General features: G+C 38.4%; 1 protein-coding gene across 1 annotated transcript in view; it reads right to left on the bottom strand.

Annotated features, from left to right (window-relative positions):
- Positions 1–11,177: 11,177 nt before the first annotated feature.
- Positions 11,178–24,539, bottom strand: part of LOC124712248 — a 108,896-nt gene continuing 95,534 nt past the window's right edge. The window contains exon 9 of the mRNA XM_047242543.1: positions 11,178–13,447. Within this exon, the coding sequence (XP_047098499.1) occupies positions 12,523–13,447 (925 nt within the window). The 3' untranslated portion in view covers positions 11,178–12,522. The remainder of the gene's footprint in view (positions 13,448–24,539) is intronic.

Here is a 24,539-nt window from a genome sequence, read left to right as displayed (position 1 = left end):
ACAACAGGAAATGTAATGGCATGTTGCTGTTCAGTGAATCGTGGCATTTGGATCTCCCAGTGCGTCACTCGAACGCAGGTATATACCATGAACAATCTGCTCTGGGCAACCGCCAGCAGGGAACTGTCAAGGGCTATGTTGGCCACACTAGTCACAATGTTGCAACCCTCCAATTTGGCAGGAAAAAAAAAATCATTCCACTTACTTTCCAGACACACTTCGTATAAAAAATGGCCAATTTCCACAAAAATACCTGTGGATTTCACTATTGCATGTTAGTAATTTTGGTACCCTTGCTGCAGAAACCTTCTCTTGTGCAGGATATACAAAATATCCTTCTATGCCTACCATTACCACTTTTCTGGGATCAAAATGATTCAGCCAATAGGTGGAATTGAGAGGGTGCCAAAGCTGAAGAACAGATGGAATGTTCTAATCTCCTTTGCATGCCATGATACAAGCCATAACACTTCCCAGTCAGTGAAATTGGCTATCTCATGAGCTGTATGTGGAAGTAATGTGTTACCAAACTCTTGAAACATACTCCTTGAATTTCAGCAGTAAATCTCTCTGTGATGCACAGCAGTTATCTTGTAAAGGGTGCAGCAGAAAGAACTCCCTTATTAGTGAATCTAAAAAAAAATGAAACTAAGTAAGATAGGAGATTTTTATTATCTAAGAACACACATAATTTGTTTAAGAATACCCAATATTAATAAGTTTTAAACAATATGTCACTCAAGTGCCTGCCTCTATTCTTGATGCATTGGTCGAGCCATTTTCTGAAGCTGTTCATTACTCTGGGAGTCACGTTGGGTATGGTTGCTTCAACTTCTTGAGTTATTATATCCTTGAGGGTTTCTATAGTTTGAGAGCAATATTGGTACACATTGGATTTTAGATAGCCCCACAGAAAAAAATTACAAGGTGTCAAGTCTGGTGAATGTGGTGGCCACCCAGTATCACCACACAAAGAAATGATGTGTCCAGGAAACATATCTCTCACTAGTGCCAGTGATGGAGGTGTTGTATGGGCTGTAGCACGATCTTATTGTAGCCATACGTTCTCAAGGTCATGAAACTGTTCACCTAGTTTTCACTGTAGGAAGTCACAGAGCATGGTACAGTACAGACTGCTGTTTACAGTAACACACTCTTCATTTGCTTCACAAAAATATGGACCAATCACACAAAAATTAAAAACAGCACACCACACTGTTACTTTGGAACTATGGAGAGGTTGTTGATGGAGATCCTGGGGGTTGTTTTCAGGCTAGTACCTGCAATTTTGTTTGTTTACTGCAGCTGACAGACAAGGCAAAAATGTATCTCATCTGAAAAAAAAAATCATAACACCTTCTTGGTGAACATTCTGAAGCATGTCTCCACACAATCTTGTATGGTCTTTATAATCTCTTCCACTCAGTTCTTGAACCAAAACAGTCTTGTAGGGATGCATTTTCAAACCTCAGTGCAAAATTCTTCTCACACTTCAATCAGATAATCATAAGGCTAATATGTACTTTCTTGTGGAACATTGAGGAGATTATTGAACTGAATCTCTCTCAGCAGCAACATTTTTGGAACCTGTAGCAGTCTGTTTTGAACCTTGGGGTTTACATTTGAATTCAGAATGGATCACTAGAAAATTCAAAATCCAAGAATAAACGTTTTTCTTATTGGGAACAGAGTCTCGTTGACCAAGTGCGAAGCAAATACAGAAGCCAAGTTTTGTAGCTATTGGCACTCTGCCTTTTTGAATAAACTGCAATGTTCATCTGACCAAGCCATCGCATACATTGAAAACAACACATATGTAGTTAGTCAAGGACACATCTGCATCACTCTATTCTGTCATTGCATACTGCCTCTCAAGTCAGGGTGTTCTTTCTGCTGCACCCTGTAACTTCTGCCACTGGGGCTCAATGTGCATCTCCATGATGCTCGCATGTTTCCTAAATAAACTCATGATGCATCATGTCAATATTCTTTGGCTCTTCTCTCTCTCTTCTATTAGTTCTATCTGCTGAGGATCTCACACCAACTGACAGTATTCAATAATCAGTCAAACTGGAGTTCTGTAAGGCAAGTTACATTTTCTTATAATGTTACCAATGAGGTTCATAATGGCGTCTGCTTTTCCTGCAGCCATGCTTCATCAGAAAACAAAAAGCAGTCCATGCTTAACCTCCTGTCTTGCACAAACTGCAATAGCCAGTTGCAGTACTGATAAAAGGCAACAGCGTCTGAATCAGTCTGTGATTGCACAACCATAGGTAGAATCTGAAAATTTAGCATCTATTTTTGGCAAAATTTGCATCTGTTTTTTTGTCAATGATCAGATATACCTGTTGAAAAGTTTGTCATACTACATGCCTGCAGATGAAGCCTTATTGCTTTGAAATTGACTGGAGAAAAATGGGTGAAGTGGAATGTTTTTGACTGGAATGTTTGCTTTTCACAAAAACTTCAACAATTTTTTTCCAAAAAGTTCTTTGCTTCTTTGTTTTGGCTCTATTTAAGTTTTCAGTAAGTGATTGTTTCTCTCAGAAGCAGCATGATTTTCATGCCTCTGATTTAAGTGCTTTCCCATCATCATTTTTCTTTTCCCACTCAGTTCAATAATTACAAAATATGTAGAGTACTGATTTAGACTTTTCATGGGAATTCATATCCACGCAACCAATATTTGATAGTGCTACAGATAGAACCAACATGGTCCTCCAAAAATAACTCTATTTGCATGTTTGAGGAACACTTTTGTCAGGGTCAAAATACATTACCAGGTTTTGTTTGCCAGAGTGCGGAGAGTATAAAACAGCTGTTGACCACAAGCATAAACAAAGTAGAATTGTTATGCCCAGAAGGAAGAGGAGCATTGTGAGGAAACAAGTCCTTTCACAGGGCAGCCATTATACAACTGTGTTCTGTTTTTCTGGAAAAGCGGAACTTGATATGGTTATAGGGATCACAGATCCCTCCTGGTATTTGGTAGTTGTAATCGTGTTCCTTGATGGACTAGGATTAGTTTCTCCACTCATTTCAAAATAAGAGAAGAAAACAATGCACACTGCAAAGCATTCATTAACAGCTATTGTGCAATTGCTTACTGATGCCGCCAGTATCTTAAAACAAGGTGGTTAAGGCTCAAGTGCAACCGCAGTTCAAAACACCAGCCACTTAAAACTGTCATGCTAAAGTGCCCCACTGGCGCCAAAAGCTTGCCTAATTGTAATCTTTTATGCGTGTGTTCTGCCAGTGCTTGGTGAGTAGATTCTTTTTATCCATCTAATTACATTATTTTGACAAAAATTGATTGTTTTCATTGTTAAAGAATTAAGTTTGTCTGCTAGCTAAATTTCAAAAGTCAGTATAATGTTCGACAAGAAAGCATATATTAGCCTTATGATTATCTGATTGGAGTGTGAGAAGAATCTTGCACTGAGGTTTGAAAATGCATCCCTACAAGACACTAAGTTTTGCCAGTTATTGGGCTGGAGTAGGTGGCGGTGGTGTAGCATCGCGGGTTAATCTGCCACCGCTGTTTTTTCAATAAGTTTTGTTGCATTGTGACAAACTGTATTGGAAGCCTGCAGTATAGTAGCATCCAGAGGCGGCCGACTTGTGGCCTGCCGATTGTGTCATCAGCCACCTGCCTTTCTGGCTGAGCGTGGGAATGCTTTTGTGTGCCACGTATAGAGTCCAATTATTCACCTCACCTAAGAAACTAGATAACTATGTTAAATATTATCTGTTTTATTCCAAAAGTGGTACAGGTCCTTTTGTTATTCAGACAAATAGCGTGTCAAAATTTAATACTGCTACCTATAATAATTTCGGAGATATGAAAAACCCATTAAAAAAGTACTTGACCAAAACGAAAGAAAGGAAATTCAGATAGGAACCATAACAGTTTATATTTCTTTTGTTATTTAAAAACAGTAATAACACTCTGTGTGCCAATTTATTTTTTAAAAAGATTTTCAATTCTAAACTTTCGATAATCTCTCTTTTGTAATGAAAATAAGTTTAAATATTAACTTTTATATTTTGTCTTAGGGTGGTGAGAGTGAATGTGAGTGCGTATGGGAGACACAGGTAACATTTCAAATTTATGTGTTAATACACCTTACGTTACCAGCAAGTGTTACGCCACCAGGGTGTCATGAAAATTGTAAATCCCCCTAAATGGCAGATGATTTACGTCTGTGAGTGTTTGCTTATGTAATAAAGCAGCCAGCCAGAAAGTCTGTAATGATATAATCAGTTTTCTAAAGTTATCTCAAGATTAATTTTCATTTAGTTTCAATTAATAAACATTATAGTAATAGTTTGCTTGTCGAAGTGATGCCAATGAGTCTGATGTAGTGATTGGCTCAGAAAATTTTTGACGCGAGTAAGATCTAGAAGGTATGATCGGATTGCCTGGCCTTTTTGAACAGCCAATCGGAAGTCAGTATGGTTCCCGCACACTGCAAGATACTTAGGTTGTATCAGTAAACGGAGGGGAGGAGTCATGGACTAGCTTTTCAAATGCAAAGGTCATGTTAAATGTGACCGTCCATAAAATGTGTAAGATGACGAAATGCTCAGTCTTTCGCAATCAGATGGATTTGAAATGGTAGATTTTGTTGCTATGAACATTTTGTAAAAGTTTGAGAGTCGTGGGATATTTTGTTCGGGAGATACACGTGTGACTTCTTGTATTCAGAAATTTCCACGTGGCGATGTTCTGTGTTTTACTACAGAATATATTCAGCGAGCAATCTTTGTGAAAGAAATCCACTGACTGACTTATGTAAGAAATCAACATTATGTGTAGAAAGCGACTGTATATTCAAGTGATTATTTTTGGAATGGACTTAGGAGAATTCTGGGAACTTATAAAAGCAGTTTTGCATATTAAATGTGGTATGATGACATATGTTTCAGCAAAGAAAATAAAACCTACTTTTACCAGATTTACGAACTTTCAAAGAGGATCAGGACTCCATTTTTCTATCTGAAAATTTATTATGAATATTTACAGGAACAATTATTATGAGATTTACACAGCCTCAGTAATTGCAGATATTAGGTGCTGATTTCATTGCCCCCTCAGGGTAGCCGAGGGCGCTAACACACTGCTTCCTGGACTCAGGTAGGCGCGCGCCCCACGTTGGATTCGCCCGGCGGATTAACGACGAGGGCCGGTGTGCTGGCCAGCCTGGATGTAGTTTTTAGGTGGTTTTCCACATCCTGCAAGGTGAATACTGGACTGGTCCCCACATTCCACCTCACACAGCTCGCTGGCATCTGACCACATTCACACTATTCCATGGGTTATACTAGATGCAGACAGTTGGGGTACACTCATTCCTCCCCGGAGGGGTACGGAGTGGAGACAGGAAGGGCGTCTGCCACCCCTTCAAATTAACATGCTACATCCGATTAACCAGCAGACCCTGCCAGTCAGGATTAATGCTTAGGAGTGGTGGAGGGGGGAGGAGAGAGAGAGAGAGAGAGAGAGAGAGAGAGAGAGAGAGAGAGAGAGATGCTGTTTTCATCAATGATGATTTTTCATCACCTTGTAAATATCTACGTTGCAGAGTGAAGGGACACTGAGCAGACGTTGATCTGAGGTAGGTGGATATCAATTTGTAGCTTGCTTTAGTGACAGTGGACTAAGAGACAGTTCCGTCACAGTGGCAGGGTGCGTAAGGCAAGTCTTGCAGTGGGGTGGTCACAGGAGTAGGAGCCATAGGGTAGGAGATGGGTGCAGAAGGAGCATAGGGTCTGACAAGAATATTGAAGAGTTGGAGGTTGTTTTTTTTTTTTTTTTTTTTTTGGGGGGGGGGGGGGGGGGGGGCACAAAATGTTATTCTAGGTGTGGTGGGAAGAATCTCAGACAGAATGGATCTCATTTCAGGGCATGATTTTAAGGAGTTGTGGCCTTGTTGAAGTAGCTGATTAATACATTTCAGACCAGAATACTGAGTAACCACTGGAGTGCTCGAAAGTTTGGATGTGATGGCCTGGGAAATCTGCTTTTGAGTGAGGCTGGTGGGGTAATTACGTCCAGTGAAGGCTGAGGTGAGAATGGTGGTGTATTGGTGTAAGGCGTCTGCATCTAAACAAACACATTCACCTTGAATGCCAAGGCTGTATGGGAGGGAACGTTTAACATATTAAGCAGTAATCTCTGCCTTGCATATTACCCTGTCTTCCACCTTTGAGCTCACAGGTTTTCAGGTCTCATCCAATGCAGTCTCCAACAATCAGTCTTTTTCTTCTTATCCCAACCGGTAAGTCTCCCCAGACCTGAAGTTCTGGATGACTTTGTCAAATCTAACCGTTTTCCTAGACCTCTCTAGTCCTTTTCCATCACCCCCCTTACTTCCCCTTCAACCCTTCTGCCTGAAAGAGCCACTGGCTCCGAAAGCTTGTTTAATTGTAATCTTTTATGTGTATGTTCTGTCACCGCTTGGTGAGTACATCTTTATTATCTATCCACTTACCTAATTTTAAAGGTTCCTTTGTACTGATATGCTAGCTCCCATGGTTGATTCCTATGTTGCATTATGTGGCATGTATTTTCTACAGACCATTCAACGGCCCACAACTGGCATGACACCAGAGCATTGAGTGCACTAGTACGAAATTGCATGTGTGCACTTTTTATTTTGGAAACATGTTCTTACACACATTATCCTTAGAAACTGTGCTTCACTAGATGATTCTCAATACCAGTAACCAAAAACTGAGTAAATTTTCAGTATTTATACATAAAAAATAAAGCTATTTTAAACTATCTCAGACAAAAAAGTTTATCTGGATACTATTACCTAATAAATGATATTTCATAATAATGCTGTGTTTTTGTATTTTGAGACAGAATTAGTGTCTATCATATATTGTGAATTTTTCAAGTCCCTAAGCATTACTTTGTACAGTTTTAGTATGTGTGCAGTTCCGTTAGCAGATACTGCTAATACTCTGATGATTTAAAAATGCTGAATATTGCAACAATATTCTCTGAATTCTTTCCAAGATTGCTCCTATTTCACCTAGTTTAGCTAAAACCAATATAATGCCTAACAAAATGTGTATGCGGCCATATCACTTTGGCTGTATGTGAAACACCCTGTGCTTTCAGCTATCAGAGAATAAAAATTGACATTATGTGAGAGTTGGCATGAAGCTGCCTCAGTAAATGGATGTGATTTTACATCAATTGAAAGTAAATTGTACATTGTTACAATCAATAAGAAAGAATAATGTCTCTGGTATTTGAGGAGATAAATAAAAAATACTAACATAATATTTAATTTAATTTACTTTTGAAGCTTTGCTTCTAATTATTGCATGCAGTTGTAACAAATTTTAATATTTCAGTAAATTTCCTAAAGAGTATTATATATTTGATTCTTTCTTAATAAAACTTTTGCTGTTCCACATTACAACATGTAATTCTTTATTCTCAGGAAGCTTTCATTCCTCACTTTACAAAGCAGCAGTTTAGCACCACAAGCAGTTACAACTAAATCAACTGCATTTTACTTAGAAGACAGTGAAAAAAGAAACTGCATCCATTTTTAAGAAAAAAGTCCACTAATGGACAACATATTTGTGTTTACAAATGAATAAAAGTTATCATCACAATATACATTTGTCTTCTCTCTCATTAAAAAAATCTGTAGTTGATGGACAAACGTAATCCACAGATTTTTTTCTTTGCATTAATGGGTTGCAATGGACTACTAACTAGGGGGTTTAAGGAGGTATAACTCAATCCATAAGATATGCAAATGCCATAACAGACATGGTAGTCTGAAACCAGAACAAGACACACTGTGCAATTGTGGAATTTTTTCTAAATAAATTTCAAATATCTAGCAACCATGATTTCAATAGTGGACCCACTGGGAAGATGTAAAAGTCTATTCTTTTGAACATTTAATACTAAATCCAGCAACAATACCCCAAGAAACAGGAAAAAATATAAAGTTATAGTGTCTTTAAACAAAGACTAGAAAGGTGAATATATACCAGCCACTAAAAGAAATAAACTGTCTTATTACTCATAACAGTGTGGCATAAAGCATACACATTTCATGATTTTAGAACCATGTCAGAATTTAGACAGATGAGAAATATGGGCAACTGGAAGAAAAGCACACAATGTGTGAAATACGTGAAGAATGTTTCAGGTAATTTTATGTAGCAGATACTGGTTGGAAATGAAACTGTCAGAACTATGTTTAGTCTCATGATTTTCAAAGCTATGATGGAGGTACCAATATGTTTTAACAAATCATTGTCAGCTCAGTAATGGAACGAACTTTCGAGTACATGTGACTGCATATTATAACTTATTTCACGGCAGTGTTTCAGGTGAATAATAAATTATTTATTTCAGGAGAGAGAGAGAGAGAGAGCAAAAATGAAAGACTACTCAATGGATTGAGAACTTAACTGTGATGTACAGTCAAGGCTAAAATGACTATAAAACATAGTTCTGTTCGCACAATTCTGATTCGTGTGCACTTGCAACTATGCATATACATAAATAAAGTTCTGATAAATAACAAACAAAACTTAATACATGCAGTTATAAATTTATAATACAAGTAAATAATATATACAAATATTTATGTTGCAGGTCAGCAACAGGATTTTAAAAACTGAATCAAACCTGTGTTTTGTTAATTCAGTTTCTGTTTATCAACAATAGCATAAAACAAGGATCAGGTCAGGATTTTTGTTACAATAATGTTGTCAAAAATATCAAATAAAATCATTGTCTCTTTAAGATAAACATCTGCTTTCCCTAAACGAAAGCAAAATTTAATAACAATTTATTGTAATTTACATATTAAAAGTATATTGAGAAAGTGGCAATGTAATGCAAAAATTGAAATTTACTGTAGCTGCCAGGATTTCATACAGTGCATTTCCTTCAAGCAATATCAGATTTTTTTTATTTAAATTTGAGTCTTAGGTTTTGGGCCAACTTCTTGCTCAGTACAAGAGTACAGTAGTATGTGTGAAGCTTGTGAGGGAACTGACTGTCAGATTTTGAATTTCTAAGTAGAATTGTAATTATTTGAGTTTTTTAATGCTGACTTAGAATGAAATTAGTTCTCAAAGGATAACATGAATTGTGCATTTAAACTGCCAAGAGCAGAAGAGTAATTGCAGTAGTCACATCATGTGCTGTACATTTTCTGTGAGGTATTTTCTAATAAAAAATGAAGCAGTTGGCAAGTATCAATAAACAGAGAGAGAGAGAGAGAGAGAGAGAGAGTGTGTGTGTGTGTGTGTGTGTGTGTGTGTGTGTGTGTGTGTGTTTAGTCAGTTACAGCAGTACAAGTAATTGCGGACTTAAATATAAGCTTCAATTTGCAGTAAGTTATGTTAACTGCATCGGACTACCTTCTGCTTGTTTGCAAGCAAGCCAATGGTATAGTCTGCTTGCAATGACAATTATTTCATTTCATCTTGCTGATTACAGACTGATGATATCACGGCAAAAACAGATAGCTTTCTTAACAACAGATGTCAGAAATGTTGCAAGTGAAAATGTACTGTCGTATTATGGCAAGGACATTATTTATTCATGAGAGAGAGAGAGAGAGAGAGAGAGAGAGAGAGAGAGAGAGAGAGTGTTTTGTATCTGATGACTGGGACAGATCCAAGCTGTTACTGTTATAATGTGCCACACTGCTGTGGAAAGAAAATAAACTGGAGCATTAATCAATAAGACTGAGCTGTCATAATGCTTCCACTTACAGTATTTAATCAACATTATTGCTACTTAGACAATCCAAATACAAAATTAGTAATAAAAAGGACATTGTTCAGAAGAGTTATTTATGAGAGGCCACTCACATCTTCTAGCGCTGTGTGTGTAGTTTCTCAGTCACATTTCACATAGGAAAATCAACAACAGGTGCTAATTTGTAGTGTACTTAATAGCATAGTGACATTAAATAATGTAATTTTCTTATGACATGGCAATTTGTTCATTAAATTTCAATAATCTATGTGCATTCTGACAATGTGAAAAACTAATGCATTTCCTTGTTTAGGCCTTTGTTGGTAATCTTTGCTTGCACATCAAAATTTCTATTTGCAGTCTCTTGCACTGTTACTACAAATCTCTTCTACGACCTTTTTAGGCTCTTTTCATCAATTTTTTTCTGGGCTTTACACCAAGAGTTTGAGATTACAGTTAATACCTTTTCAGCTGTATATCCCAAACAATATATACCCCAAAGAGCTACAATATATTTCTCCATTCACTTGGCATGTTATTGTGCCATGTCTTTTCCTGCAACACACATTGAACCTGATAGCTATGTCTGACAAATAACCTTTCACTCAGGACTACCTGTGTCTTCCTGTTGTAATTCTCCTTAGTAAGTTTTGAAAACCCCCACACTTAAGTTGAAAAATCTTATTACTGGCTTTAAAAATCAACTGAAACAACTAAACACACAGTTTTAGTTGTCATCTAAGTGACAATTTGTCATTAAGTAAGACTTCATTCCCAGTTCCCATTTCTGTTCACTAGGGAATTTATTGTTTATTAAAATTTTATGTATCTAACAAATTAATGTAACCATATGAATATAATAGAGGGAAACATTCTGCATGGGAAAAATATACCTAAAAACAAAGATGATGTGACTTACCAAAAGAAAGCGCTGGCAGATTGATAGACACACAAACATACACACAAAATTCAAGCTTTCGCAACCAACGCTTGCTTCATCAGGAAAGAGGGAAGGAGAGGGAAAACGAAAGGATGTGGGTTTAAAGGGAGAGGGTAAGGAGTCATTCCAATCCCGGGAGCGGAAAGACTTACCTTGGGCAGAGATCTCTGCCCAAACTCTTTGCCTTTACAAATGTCTGCTTGTGTCTGTGTATGTGAGGATGGAGATATATATATATATATATATATGTGTGTGTGTGTGTGTGTGTGTGTGTGTGTGTGTGTGTGTGTGTGTGTCTGTGAGTGTGAGTGTATACCTGTCCTTTTTTCCCCCTAAGGTAAGTCTTTCCGCTCCCGGGATTGGAATGACTCCTTACCCTCTCCCTTAAAACCCACATCCTTTCGTCTTTCCCTCTCCTTCCCTCCTTCCTGATGAAGCAACCGTTGGTTGCGAAAGCTTGAATTTTGTGTGTATGTTTGTGTGTCTATCAATCTGCCAGTGCTTTCTTTTGGTAAGTCACATCATCTTTGTTTTTAGATAAATTAATGTAACCTTTACATATGTTGGGCATCCAATCAGACTTCATCATTTACCTGACAAGCTAAAGCTATGGTGCAGGCACACAAAGAGCTGCTAAAAACAGAATGAACTTTACCACTTTGCAATTGTTGTACAGACGTTTCTGTAAGGGCAACAGTACTGACCAGTAACAGAGCACCAAGTAATCACTCTTTCAGTGTCCATATGAAAATAAAGTAAGAACACTATTCAATACAAATGAGCTACAGGAGATACACAATAACCTGTCTTAAATAAAAATTAACAAATATATCCTATTTACAAAATTTAGTGCTATATAATCACGCCTTACATCATTTTACCTACAAGAGAGAAAGATAGATGTTTATATTTAAGAGAAGAATTACATGAGACATATTGCATAGTTTTATATAATGTGCTATATGCAAATCTCAAACACTATTTCTCAATCAGGTAACCTGATTTATTTTTCAATGACTTAACCTGTTATTTAACTGATACACTGCTTTTGCCAAATGCATTGAATGCAAATGCAATAATGCTTTCCAAGAAAGTTTGGCCAAGAAAATGTTCTCTCAAAAATTTGTATCATGTGAGAAATAGAAACTGAGAGTTACACAACTTGCATTTACTTACTTTTACTTCACAATGAAGAACAAAGGTATTGCTAAAATTGCTCCATTCAGTAGAAACCACAGAAGATATAAAACGAATAACTGCAACCTTAAAACAACTGCAGTTGATGAAACAACATTAACACTTTATTCAAAAGGTCTGCTTAGTTTCTAGTTCCTCAAGGATCATTTAAAGGCTAATGACATATGTAACACAAGAGTAAAAGTATAAAATGTGTAGATATTAAGTGTCCAAACACAGTATTGTACATCCCACAGAGTTACAATTCTCAATCTTGCTATGACTGTATCCAAAATATATTTAATCAGAGAAGCTTCTAAAGCAGTTGTACTTCAAAAATTGCCTTCAAGTGAGACAAATGGAATGAAAATAAGTATTATAATCCTAACATACTGTGGTAATATATACTACTAAGTTTTTCAAAAATGTTATGGAAAATAAGGTTCAGCTGCTTGAAATGGAGGGAGGAATGCATTTTCAAATAGTTGCTAGCACACAGCATATGTTATTCTACAGAACGGAAGTTCTGAAACTAGATTCACCGCACCCTCCATAGGTTCAGCAGGGTAGACGTGGCAGTGGATGGACACCATGGACGGGGTGTAGCATATGCTATGCTCAGTCAAAATTCACATTTCTGTGAGTTGTGTCAGACTGGAGTACCAAAATCAGGGTCACCAAAGCTGTCAGTACCCACAGAGCGAGAAGATCCACTAACTGAAGGAGGAGAGATGTCTTGTGCAAGGCGTTGGGCCCTCCCACTTCTGTGACCAGTATCTGCAAACTTTGTTACCCCTGTACTACTCCTACCAGTTCTTTGTCCATGGGTTTCCACAACAGAAGTCCCCGCTGAACGCTTTTTGTGCCCTCGAGTCTTTTGACTTTCCCTAGATTTGCTTCGGCACTTTTCAGATATCAAACTTGATGTTTCACCTGGAGATTGATCACTTGTTGAATCTATACTAGAGGTCTTCTTAATTTTTGCAGAATGTCTCTGGACATCATCATGTTTGGCACCAGTGGTAGCAGTATTCTCTAAACTGTTCTTATTTGAATCAAGAATAACACTTCCTAGTGAAACACCGTCTACTGCATCAGATGAAATGTGGTTTTTTGTGTCTGGTGATGCAGAGGGATTAGGGAATGTGTTTCCAAATATATGTTGTAATGTGGTGACACCAATGTTCATCAAATTGTACTTGTCATCTTCATTAGTGACAGACTGTCTGTTATTATTGTTGTTCGGAGTTGATGGAACAGAGATGCTTGTGTCACTATCTTTGTAGTAATTTTGGCCCGTGTGGTCTTTAATAGGACTCCTGACCAATGAATCTTCACTCACAGATGACCTGCCATCTGTTGAAACTTGCATTGGTGAATATGGAGAAGGATCCATGTTCACAGCAGAGAAATTTGTATCTGAGTGGCTAGGAGAATTTGTGGAACAGCTAACAGCAAAAGAAGATGAAAGCTGTTCTGCAAAGCCAGCTTCAGGGTCTCCAGCAGAATGTGGCTCAAGCTGTTCCTTTTCATTCATCAATGGACTTCCCGGGATGCTGCAGTCTGAGTAATTCCTGGAAACATAATTAATTCCCCTTATCAAGCTGGCACAACTGAAGTTTCAGTTATTTAAGTAAAAATGATACATAAACTGTTTATTATCACAAAAGCTACTTCTGCAGCTACAATGAATGACAGCACTTTTAACAAATTTTGTTCGTAGTTCACTGTTGACAGGTTTTTTAGGTTTATTCATTGTGTTCCAAAGGAATCATCATGAGGTGAAACATTTAAGGATGTCACATAAGTGAAGCTATATATTAGACAGGGAGAAGCAGCTGTCAAACTACTCATGGAAGCTATATTAATTATTCACTAATAAGGGAATGGTCCAATCTGACATTTTGAAACCTACACTGAAATTTTTCACATGGGAAAAATACACTGAAAGGAATGCACTGTCAAAATTCTCACTGCTAAGGCATACTAAGTTTTTGTTCTTTTTTATTTTATTTGCTTTTTATGTTGAATATTGTCAAATTCACACCTCACCTGGTGGCTGGAGAAGTATACACCTGCCGTAGCTATAGCCAATAGTGCACATCCACCAGACAGCGGGCACATACACTTGATTGACAGCACAATGTGATCGTAATTTGTAAAGTGAGTTTCAATTTCCACTGATATTTTGACTGACACAGTCATTCACAGTTACTATTCACCCAGATTTGCAACTCATTTAATATTCATAATAATTATCAGTTGTAACAATGGATGTGAAACTGAATTAATTCTTTTTGTTTTCTTCATATATGGTTGCTAATAGCATCTGTTGTTATGCAGGTTCCAGAGTTTCACAGTAATGTGGTATCCAATTAATGTTTCCAACATTACAAAGATAAAATAAGAATTTCTTGGATAGTCATTAAAATGAAGTAGACGTTTCTTTAGAAATTGTGAAAACATTAGGAGAAAGAGGAAATAACTCTGACAGTTCCATGAATCATGGTTCGAACAGTGATTGTGTTCTAATAAAAGTCCAGAGCAACAATACAGTAGCTTTCTAACACAAAGAAAACATGGACAGCAATAGCTTTTGGTGACCAAGAAATGGCTGTAAATTTTTCCATTAAACAAAGGAGGGAGAAAATGCTTAAAGTTAAGCTGTTTGAAAAGTTGGTTCCACTTCATAAAACCTGAATGTAAATTGTATAAACAGAAGAAAGATGTACAGACAGTATGATAGATGTGACAAAATGAAACTTTCAAAAGTGTGAAAGTTTTAGAACTGATTATGAGAGTCAATGCACCATTCCTAAAACAATTCTATAAGACCAGGCACTCTAACTTGCAGGTGAGATGGAAATTACTGATGTCCAGGCTTCTTTGACATGGTTAAGCAGATTCAGAAAATTAAACAGAAAAGGAAGTTGCAAAATTATGAACTGCGAAGATGTACAGGGGATGTCATTAATAGGCAATACTACAGACAAATTCATAGCTTTTTGTTATTCCTTAATATGCTGTGTATAAAGCCAGCCAGTCATTTTTTTCCTCCAATTTGCACGCAGTTCTTGCACAAAAAAAGACAGTATCACTTGTGCAGTCAATGTATGTATCAGAAGATTACTGTCTCTGCAGGTTTATATCTGTCTTCAAGAACATCAAGGCATCTTAGGGCCAACAATTCAAAAAAAGACTGCTTAGTTGCAAAAATCTTGTAATCTACTTAGCAAACTTTGAAAAAATTAGAGGAATAATTTTCCATTTTACATCTAAAGCATCTAGTTACCAGTTGCAGAAAATAGTCTTGCTTTTGTTGGATTCTTTATGACGATAAAGACAAAACTGTTAATGTAATTATTCAGATTCAGCCCTCCATAATGAAATTTTTTGGCAGCGTTAACAATTCTTCAGAAAATTTTTGGACAACATAATTTCCAAAAGGTCTTTGTCATTTCAAATTATCAACAGAACAGTGCTGTTAAACTTCCAACATTTCTGCACTGTTAGCCTGTATCATCAATCTAAAACTAAATTCCATTCAAACTGGCCTTGGAGGCCCAACGAACGGTGCCGACTTGATGACATTTTATGAATTTTACCAAATATACCTGGTAGGCAGCACAATACGCATAAGAACAGCCAAAACTGTTTCTTTCTCCATCCCAATTCTGTCTAAATAAAACTTGTAATTACCTTGAAGTGCCTGAATGCATTAATTTTTCTTTTATCAAATGTGCTTTGCGTAGAGAAAATGTCTGGTTTAGTCATCCAATAGATGCTTTGTATTTTTGAGACTATCTCAGGGAATAAATAAGGAACTTTTTCATATTCAGTAAAATATACATTATTCGAAGATCACTATAAGAATTGTACTACAGGAATTGTTATAAATTTTTCATGTCAACAAATTAAAGTCTAAGTAACACAGTACGTCAGTTTTGTCTCTTCTGCTGATCACTAGTGTAATAATCATATCTGCAGCAGTTTAGCTGGCAAAATGAACTGCAACTAATTACAAAAAGTTAACAATGTGAGACATTTTAGGTATGTTTTAAGTGCTTAATATTCGCATATGTACATTTTTGACTTACGCAACAGGGCATGTTGTCTAGTCATGGCTGTGTCTGCTTATTCATTGACCCATGCACTAGGCAGCAAGGGCTGCACAAAATTCTGTTATAAGCAGTTCTTTGTGTGGCAAAACTGGGCAACATTAATTTTTTTTTAAAATGCTTGTATTGTGTCTTAGAAGCTAAAATTTTGCCAGTGCATTTCTTTCAGTGAAAAATTTCATGTTAGGTTGGACTATTTCCTTGCAAGTTTAATGGTAACATACTATATTGGACTCCTGCTTGAAAAGAGCCTACAAATGGACATTTATACAATTACCCACAAAGATGCATTTTTAACAGGCAACTGTTTCTTAAGTATTTCCATAGCTGCTGTTAATTCACTATTGCTTCCTTAACAATCATATAACTGCACAATCATCAATGAATAACAGCAAACTTGCACACTGAAAATCTGGTGGTGTTACTACTACCTGGGAATCCCAGAGTGTAAAGAATTTGTGGGACATTTGACTGATGTGACACTTATTGAAGTGTTACAGTTATCAAAATGCTGTAAAAAGTGGGGCCTATTTACTACAGAATCTTTTAAACATGGATGTTTAATCCTCAAATAAAAATACTCAGATGGCTAGTATGAGATGTTTTTAACTTACTTTTACATGTATATAGGTTCCTAATTTACTGCATTAAGTCTATAGCCAACTGTCAGAGTCTTTTGCACCCAATAAAATTAATCCCCCATTCTGAATCCTAGACAGGGAAAAAACAGTTTACAAGGTAATTACTTTTGTTTCCTATTATAAAACATTACAGTTTTTTGGCATTATTAAAGAGCTATCTATACGATTTTTCTGTAGCGTTGCATAACTCTAAAGGATAATTCCTGCAAACAGCAAAGAGAGAAAGTGTACACAGTGAGCTATTAATTTTGTCTTCAGATCAATAATGTGAGTAATGGTTTTAAGCATGATGACATGAATTTTTTGATTAAATTGTTAAAATACTGCTTCAGTTTAAGCTTTTGTCTACCTGAATAACAAGAAATCCTTCCAAGTTGCGTTTCATTTGGTGTTTGTCAATAACTTGTACTGAAGTACCTGCACTTAAGGTTCATTAACCATAAAAAGTATATTACATGTAATTTTTAAATAATTTTTAGACACGTTATGCAATCATCTTGTAGGTTGCTGTTTTTTATTTTCACGTCAAGTTCCATAGGACCAAGTCATGGAACGTCTCGGTATATGAAATCACAACATAAAAGTAATAACAACTAAATATAAAAGGTTTATAAACCCAAAAAAAGTCTGACCTATGTTTAAGTAAACGCAATCAACGATATAACATAATAATCAGATTTAATTTTCAAGGAACTCCTCAACAGAATAGAATGAGTGACCCATGAGGAAACTCTTCAGTTTCGATTCGAAAGCACGTGGATTACTGCTAAAATTTTTGAATTCTTGTGGCAGTTAATTGAAAATGGATGCAGCAGTATACTGCACACCTTTCCGCACAAGAGTTAAGGAAGTCCGATCCAATGCAGGTTGGATTTCTGCCAAGTATTAACTGAGTGAAAGCTACTTATTTTTGGGAATGAGCTGATATTGTTAACAAGAAACAACAGTAAGGAATATATATATATTGAGAGGCCAATGTCAAAATACCCAGACTAGTGAATAGGGGTTGACAGAGGTCCCAAACTTACACCACTTATTGCCCGAACCACCCGTTTCTGAGCCAAAAATATCCTTTTAGAATGGGAAGAGTTACCCCAAAATATAATACCATACAACATAAGCAAATGAAAAAAAAGCAAAGCAGACTAATTTTCATGTCGAACGATCACTCACTTCAGATACCGTTCGAATAGTAAAAATGACAGCATTAAGTGTTTGAACATGATCCTGAATGTGGTCTCTCCATGACAGTTTACTATCTATCTGAACACCTAGAAATTTGAACTGTTCAGTTTCACTCATCATATGCCCATTCTGTGAAACTAAAATGTTGGTTTTATTGAATTGTGTGTTAGTAAAACTGAGTCTTACTGTGATTTAACTTCAGTTTATTTTCTACAAGCGATGAACTTATGTCATGAACTGCATTATTTGAAACTAAGCCAATGTTGCACACAACTTCCTTTACCACCTAGCTTAGTGTCATCAGCAAATAGAAACATTTTAGAGTCACCCGTAACACTGGAGAGCAAATCATTTATATAAATAAGTAACGGGAGTGGCCCCAACACCGATCCCTGGGGAACTCTCCATTTGACCATACCACACTCAGACCCCACATCACAGACCATTCTCAACACTGTGAATAATGACCTTTTGCTGTCTGCTGTTAAAGTAAGAGGTGAACCAATTGTGAGCTCCTCCCCATATTCCGTAATGGACCAACTTCTGGAGAAATATTTTGTGATCAACACTATCAAATGCCTTAGATAAATCAAAAAATATGCCTAGCATTCAAACTTTTTGTTTTTAGTACCTCATAGAGAAGAGACAATATAGCATTTTCAGTTGTTAAACGACTTCTAAGGCCGATTAACTTTCCTACATAGTAATTATATGTGACATTTGGTTGAGTGCAAAAGCCTTTTAGTGTTAAAATTTGTGCATCATGGTCTGAAAGGCCATTCAGCCTTTTACTAACAGAATGCCCATCTAATAATGAAGAATGAATAAAAATATTGTCTATGGCCGTGCTACTGTTCCTTTGCACCATAGTTGGAAAAAACACAATCTGCATCAGACCATATTAATTTAGATCTACCAACATACTTTTTTTGCACAATCATATACAAAATTAATATTGAAGCCACCATACATTACTAATTTCTGGTACTTCCTATAAACTGAATCAAGAACCCTCTTTAGCTTGAGCAGAAATGCTCTGAAGTCAGAGTTAGGAGACTTATAAACAACAAAAATTAGAAGTTTAGTTTCACTAAATTTAACTACCCCTGCACAACATTCAAATATCTGTTAAACATAGTGCCATGATTTGCCTATGGGCTCATATGGAATACCATTTTTTACATACATGGCCACTCCCCCTCTCTGTAAATAACTCTTTGAAAAACAGCCAGCTAATCTTTATCCTGGTAAAAGAAGCCTCTGAATTGTCAAATTATTTAAGTGGTGCTCCAATATACCAATAATTTCAGAGTCAACATCTATAAGCAGTTCACTAACTTTATCTCTAATATGCTAATTCCTTCTCTACTTGGAAACATGACGTCCTCTGAAGGTGATTCCTTAGATCATGTTTGAAAAGGAAGGAAGGAACTGGTTTTTAAAATCACATTGATAATGAGACCTTTAGAGACAGAGCACAGGGAAGGCAATTGGCTGTGTCCTTTCAAAGGAGTAATCTTGGCATCTGCTTTAAGCATTTTAGAAAAAACCTAAATGTGGATGGCCAGACTAGGATCTGAAGCACAATCCTCCTCAATGTGAGTCTAATGTCTTACTACTGCTTGGTGTCATGTTTGAACTCTTCATTAATACGCTGATGGCCTCCACTAATATTGCTGTGAACAGCAGTTTTATGCATTTGATACATTAAGTATGAAGATAAATAAACTAATAAGTGAATAGTATATTTTTTGTTTTTCCATTGTTGGCAGTAATTCACTTAGAACTCATGGTTTTCTGTTTTTCTTCTAGAAGTCAAACCAAAAATCTCTTAGCAATTTCTCAGAAATACAAACCAGGCTGTTATTGACTTAAAAAGAAGACTATATATTCAATTTAGACATCGTGAAATAAAAAATGTATTCTCCTTCATTCACTCTGTGCAGCTGAATTGCTTCTTTCCCACCCACCCTGGTATCTGAAACACACCCAATGTCTATGACCTTCCTGCATTTCCATAGTACCATACTTTTGTACCCTTCCAGAAATTCCTTTTGTTGTCTTCATTCCCTATGCAACATCAGATGGCAACAATTTGTAGACAGTGAAAGTGCAGCCATTCATAGGCCCAAAACTGTTTCCAACCTGACTGTCTTTAAGTCATCAGTCTACTGACAGCTTAGAGTAGTCTACCATGAATTCCTCTCATGCGCCAACTTTTTAATCTCAGAGTATCACTTTTAGTCTACATCCTCAATTATTTACTGGATATATTCCATTATCTGTTTCCTTTACAGTTTTTACCCTCTACAGGCTCCCTTGTATCACGCAAGTTATGCCACGATGTTTTAACACATGCCCTATCATCCTGTCCCTCTTTGTCACTGTTATCCTTCGGTTGAGTTCCTCACCGATTCTGTGGAGAACCCCCTCATTCCTTACATCCTCAGGTCACCTAAGTTTCAACATTCTTCTGTAGCACCACATCTCAAATGCTTCTATTCTGTTCTGCTCTGGTTTTCCACAGTCCGTGTTTCACATTGTAATGATACATCCTCCTCTAACATTATCTTTGTAGCCACTACGTAGCTCCATTCTATTAATGATAGACTCGTTTGTATTCTTAATGTTAAACTTTATTGTGAAGCATTGAGCCAGACATTAACATAGAACATCTAAGACAAAAACAAACACAAAGCAAAGAGTAAATGATTATGTGCACACTAGAGTCTTTGCCACTGCCCCTGTACTGTGCACACGCCAACTATTCATCTGCGTGCTCCCACACAGCCCCCTCCCTGAAGAGCGGAGCTCCAGGAATGTGCGGAAACTTGTACCGGACCCTTCGCCCAGCTCTTGTGCGAATTTCCGGCTGTACTTCCTCCGTCGTCGTATCCTCTCGCGGCTTCATCCGGCTCCCCGTCCTACCATCCGCTGCACTCTGTAGGGACCCCTAGTCTTGCTGAAGGCCCGCCTTTTCTTCTTGTCTTACATCTTCTAGCAGTAAGTGAGCCGGCTTCACCCGGTCTATTGACACAGTAACACTCTTATCATGAACTAGGATAGTCATGGCCTGGTCCGTACAGTGTAGTACTTTATATGGTGGCTGCAATGGAGTTCTGACTGTGTCGGTTTGCAATATTACATGCGAGCATTTGCTCAATTCTCGATGTACGAACGACGGCCTAACACCATGCCGTGTCCCTGGTTGTGGCCTAAGCTCAGCCAGTTGAGCCCTTACTCTCATTAACAAGTCCATCTCACCTGTACTCTTCTGAAAAAACTCTCCAGGTAGGCGCAAGGTTTCCCCGTATACTAATTCCGCTGTAGGTTTGAAAACAGTGCATAATCCTAGTAACACTAGTGGCAATGCTGCTGACCAATTCTCACCATGGCACATTAACGCGGCCTTAATTGTTCGGTGCCACCGCTCTACCATGCCGTTGCTTTATAAATGATAACTTGTGGTACAGTGACAGCGGAACCCACTCATGTTTGCAGCTCCAGGAACAAGGAGGATTCCAACTGATGTCCTTGATCCATCGTGACATGTACCGGACATCTGAACCGTGCTATCCACGTCGTCAAGAACGCCTGACTGACTGTCTCTGCTGATATGTCTGAAGTGGGGATTGCTTCTGGCCATCTCGTAAATCTGTCAATTGCCGTCAATAGGTACCGATAGCCTTCAGACATTGGCAACTTTCCAACAATATCCAGATGCACATGTTCGAAACTAGCAGTTGGCCCGTCAACTTTACCCACTGGCTTCTTCACATGGCATCCCACTTCACATCGCTGACAATCCAGGCACATCTGCGCCCACTTCCAACAGTCTCTCTTAATTCCTGGCCACACGAAATGCTCTGTCATTAAATTTACACTTGCTCAAGGTCCCGGATGAGCCAAACCATGTAACCCTCTGAATACTTTCCGGTGCAAACTCTCCAGCACAAAAGGTCTAGGCCATCCCTGTGAGGTATCGCACCATAACTGTATTGTCTCACCTTCCGGACACAGTTTTCTTAACTTCAACCCAGTGGGAGTGCTCTGCCGAAAAACTTGCAGTTGTGCACCATCTTTCTGCTCTCTCGCCACTGTAGCATAGTTCACTGAATACTTTATTGCCGCAACTCGTAAGAAGTAACCTGCCACCATATTCTCTGCCACGTTAATATGTCGTAAATCAGTAGTGAACAGGCTTATATATTCCAGTTGCCTGAATTGTTTAGGTGACAAAGTATCTGTATGCTTGCAGAATGCGAAAGTGAGCGGTTTGTGACCTGTAAACAATGTAAATGGTCTGGCTTCCACGTAAGGCTGGAAATACCTTATGGCTTCGTAAGCAGCCAGCAGCTCTCTATCATACGCACGCCAATTCTGCTGTGAGTTTCTTAGAGAAGACTAGCTAGCTTCGCATCTTTCTCTGGGTGAACTAGTAAAACTGCTTGCTTTAGACTTTCCTTGATCCGCTCGAACACCCGCTGCATGCTTGATGTCTGCTGTAGCTTCTGATTTTTCCCAGTGTTCATGCCCGCCAAAGCCTCTGTGAGTGGCGCTTGAAAAGCCGCAGCTCCTGGCAGATGTCTGCAGTAAAAATTTAAAACACCTAGGAACCTCCACAACTGTTGCAAATCTAACGGGTGAGGCATCTGCTGTATAACCTCGACCTTCTCCTCCAAAGGACGGATGCCAGCTGCTGAGACTGTGAGACCCAGGTAAGTCGCCTGATCTTTATGCAAACTGCATTTGGTGTCATTCACCACTACACCATAAGTACATAGCCTCTCGAAAACTGTCCAGAGGTGCTCTTCGCGGAGGGCTGCTGTTGCTGAGAACACCAGTATATGGTCTAAATAGGCGAAAGTGAAATCTAGCTGTCGCAGCACCTCATGCTGCATATCTGTGCAGTGTTTCTTAAACCAAATGGCATGTGTAAAAACTCGAGAAGACCAAAAGGGGGTAGTGACTGCTGTCTTCGATATGTCACTGTCAGCCACCAGTATTTGGTGGTATTCTTTTTTACAGTTGACTACACTGAAACATTCAGCTCCGGCCAATTTATTTGTAAAGTCGCGAATGTTGGGAAACAGATACCGATCAGGTATCGTACGGGCATTCAACAACCTATAATCACCACAAGGTCTCCAACTTCCATCTTTCTTCCACACTAAATGTGAAAGCGAGGCCCATGCACTATCAGATCTTCGTATCACTCCCATTTCCAACATCTCTTCGAACTCAGCTTTTGTGTCTGCAAAACTGTCTGGGGCCAACCTTCTCGGTCTGAGGGAGACCAGAGGCCCGAGCACGCTGTTTATGTGGTGAACTGTATGATGGGCCACCATGGCTATCGGCTGCGCTGACGGTTCTCTAAGTCGGCATACTTCTCACTCCAACCAAACTGTGTACCTTCTCTGTGATTATTCCTTCACGAACATGCACCACCTCTTTGCCCCTTCTAAGCTGCGATAACCGAATGTCCACCACAATACTGAATGCATATAGAAAATCTGCTCCTAATATGCACTCTGCCACATCTGCAATGACAAAAGTCCAATGACAAATAATACTAGGTCCTAAATTCACTTCCTTGACACAACTGCCATATGTCATTATGGGCTGTTTATTTGCAGCCTTGAAGCAAAACGATGTGCTGTCACTGAGGGAAGTACATTTCCCCTTTGGCCACATGCTGACATCAGACCCTGTGTCTATCGAATAACAACACAAAGCCGTCACATCCCGAACATAAAGTCGCCAAGATACCGTTAACAAACAAACATCTGTACTTACAGTCTCCATGTTATTTACGTGGTGAGCGTGACTGCACGGTAGAATGCACTTTGAGGCTCGCTCCCTGAATCGTCGATGATACCAACACAACTGCTCCTGCCCAGCAGTCGTTGTGTGTCGGCAGGACCTCCGAACCGGTAGCTCTCAATGCCTCCATCTGCTTCTGCAGCCTGTCTAGCTCTTCCTTGAGTTTTTGAAGTTGTGTACCAGTAACAGTGCACCGCTGCTTATTAATCGCCACCACTTCGTATTCTTCTGTCGTCACCTCCACCTTTGCTATACTGAGAGAATTTGTTGGTTCAACCGTCGCATGAACCCTGTTGGAGTAATGCTTGTATATTGTATCCGTCATTCGTTGCCACAGCTGCTCTTACTGCAGGTGGAAGCTGTGCTGCCCAAACGGAATGAAGTGTGATGTTCGAAAATTCATTTTCTGTCACGATTCCACGCAAATGCCTCCAATATTCGGAGGGAACTCTGTCACCTCTACATTCACCTTGCAACACCTGGCAGATTCTTTGATCTAGCAGTTTAGTAAGCCGGCTTATTAAAACGCCCTTCAATGCTGTATATTGTTGCATTTCCGGCGGTCATCTAATTATGTCTTCAACCAATAGCGCTGCCCTGGCATCCAGACTGTTTGCCGCTATCATGAACTTTTCCCGGTCGTCAGTTACCCGATTATGCACGAATGCCAGTTCTAACATGGAGAACCAAAGTTCTGGTTTATCAGCCAGGAATGGCGGCGGGCGTACTTTCATGCGTTGTCCCAGCAAATCTTCCTCTTGTATATGTGTTCCGGCTGTGGATTTTCTCCTGGTAATATCACTGTCCCATTCCGCTGAATCCATTCCATGGTGTTGGACGTTGTTCCATAATTCCCGAACCTGACCATGCAGCATACCTTGCTGGTGTACTGATCGTGC

Source organism: Schistocerca piceifrons, chromosome 8 (assembly GCF_021461385.2).
Source record: "Schistocerca piceifrons isolate TAMUIC-IGC-003096 chromosome 8, iqSchPice1.1, whole genome shotgun sequence".
In the NCBI taxonomy this organism is placed as follows: Eukaryota; Metazoa; Arthropoda; class Insecta; order Orthoptera; family Acrididae; genus Schistocerca; species Schistocerca piceifrons.
The sequence above is the reverse complement of the archived record's forward strand: the minus strand, read 5'-3'. Positions and strand labels throughout refer to the sequence as shown.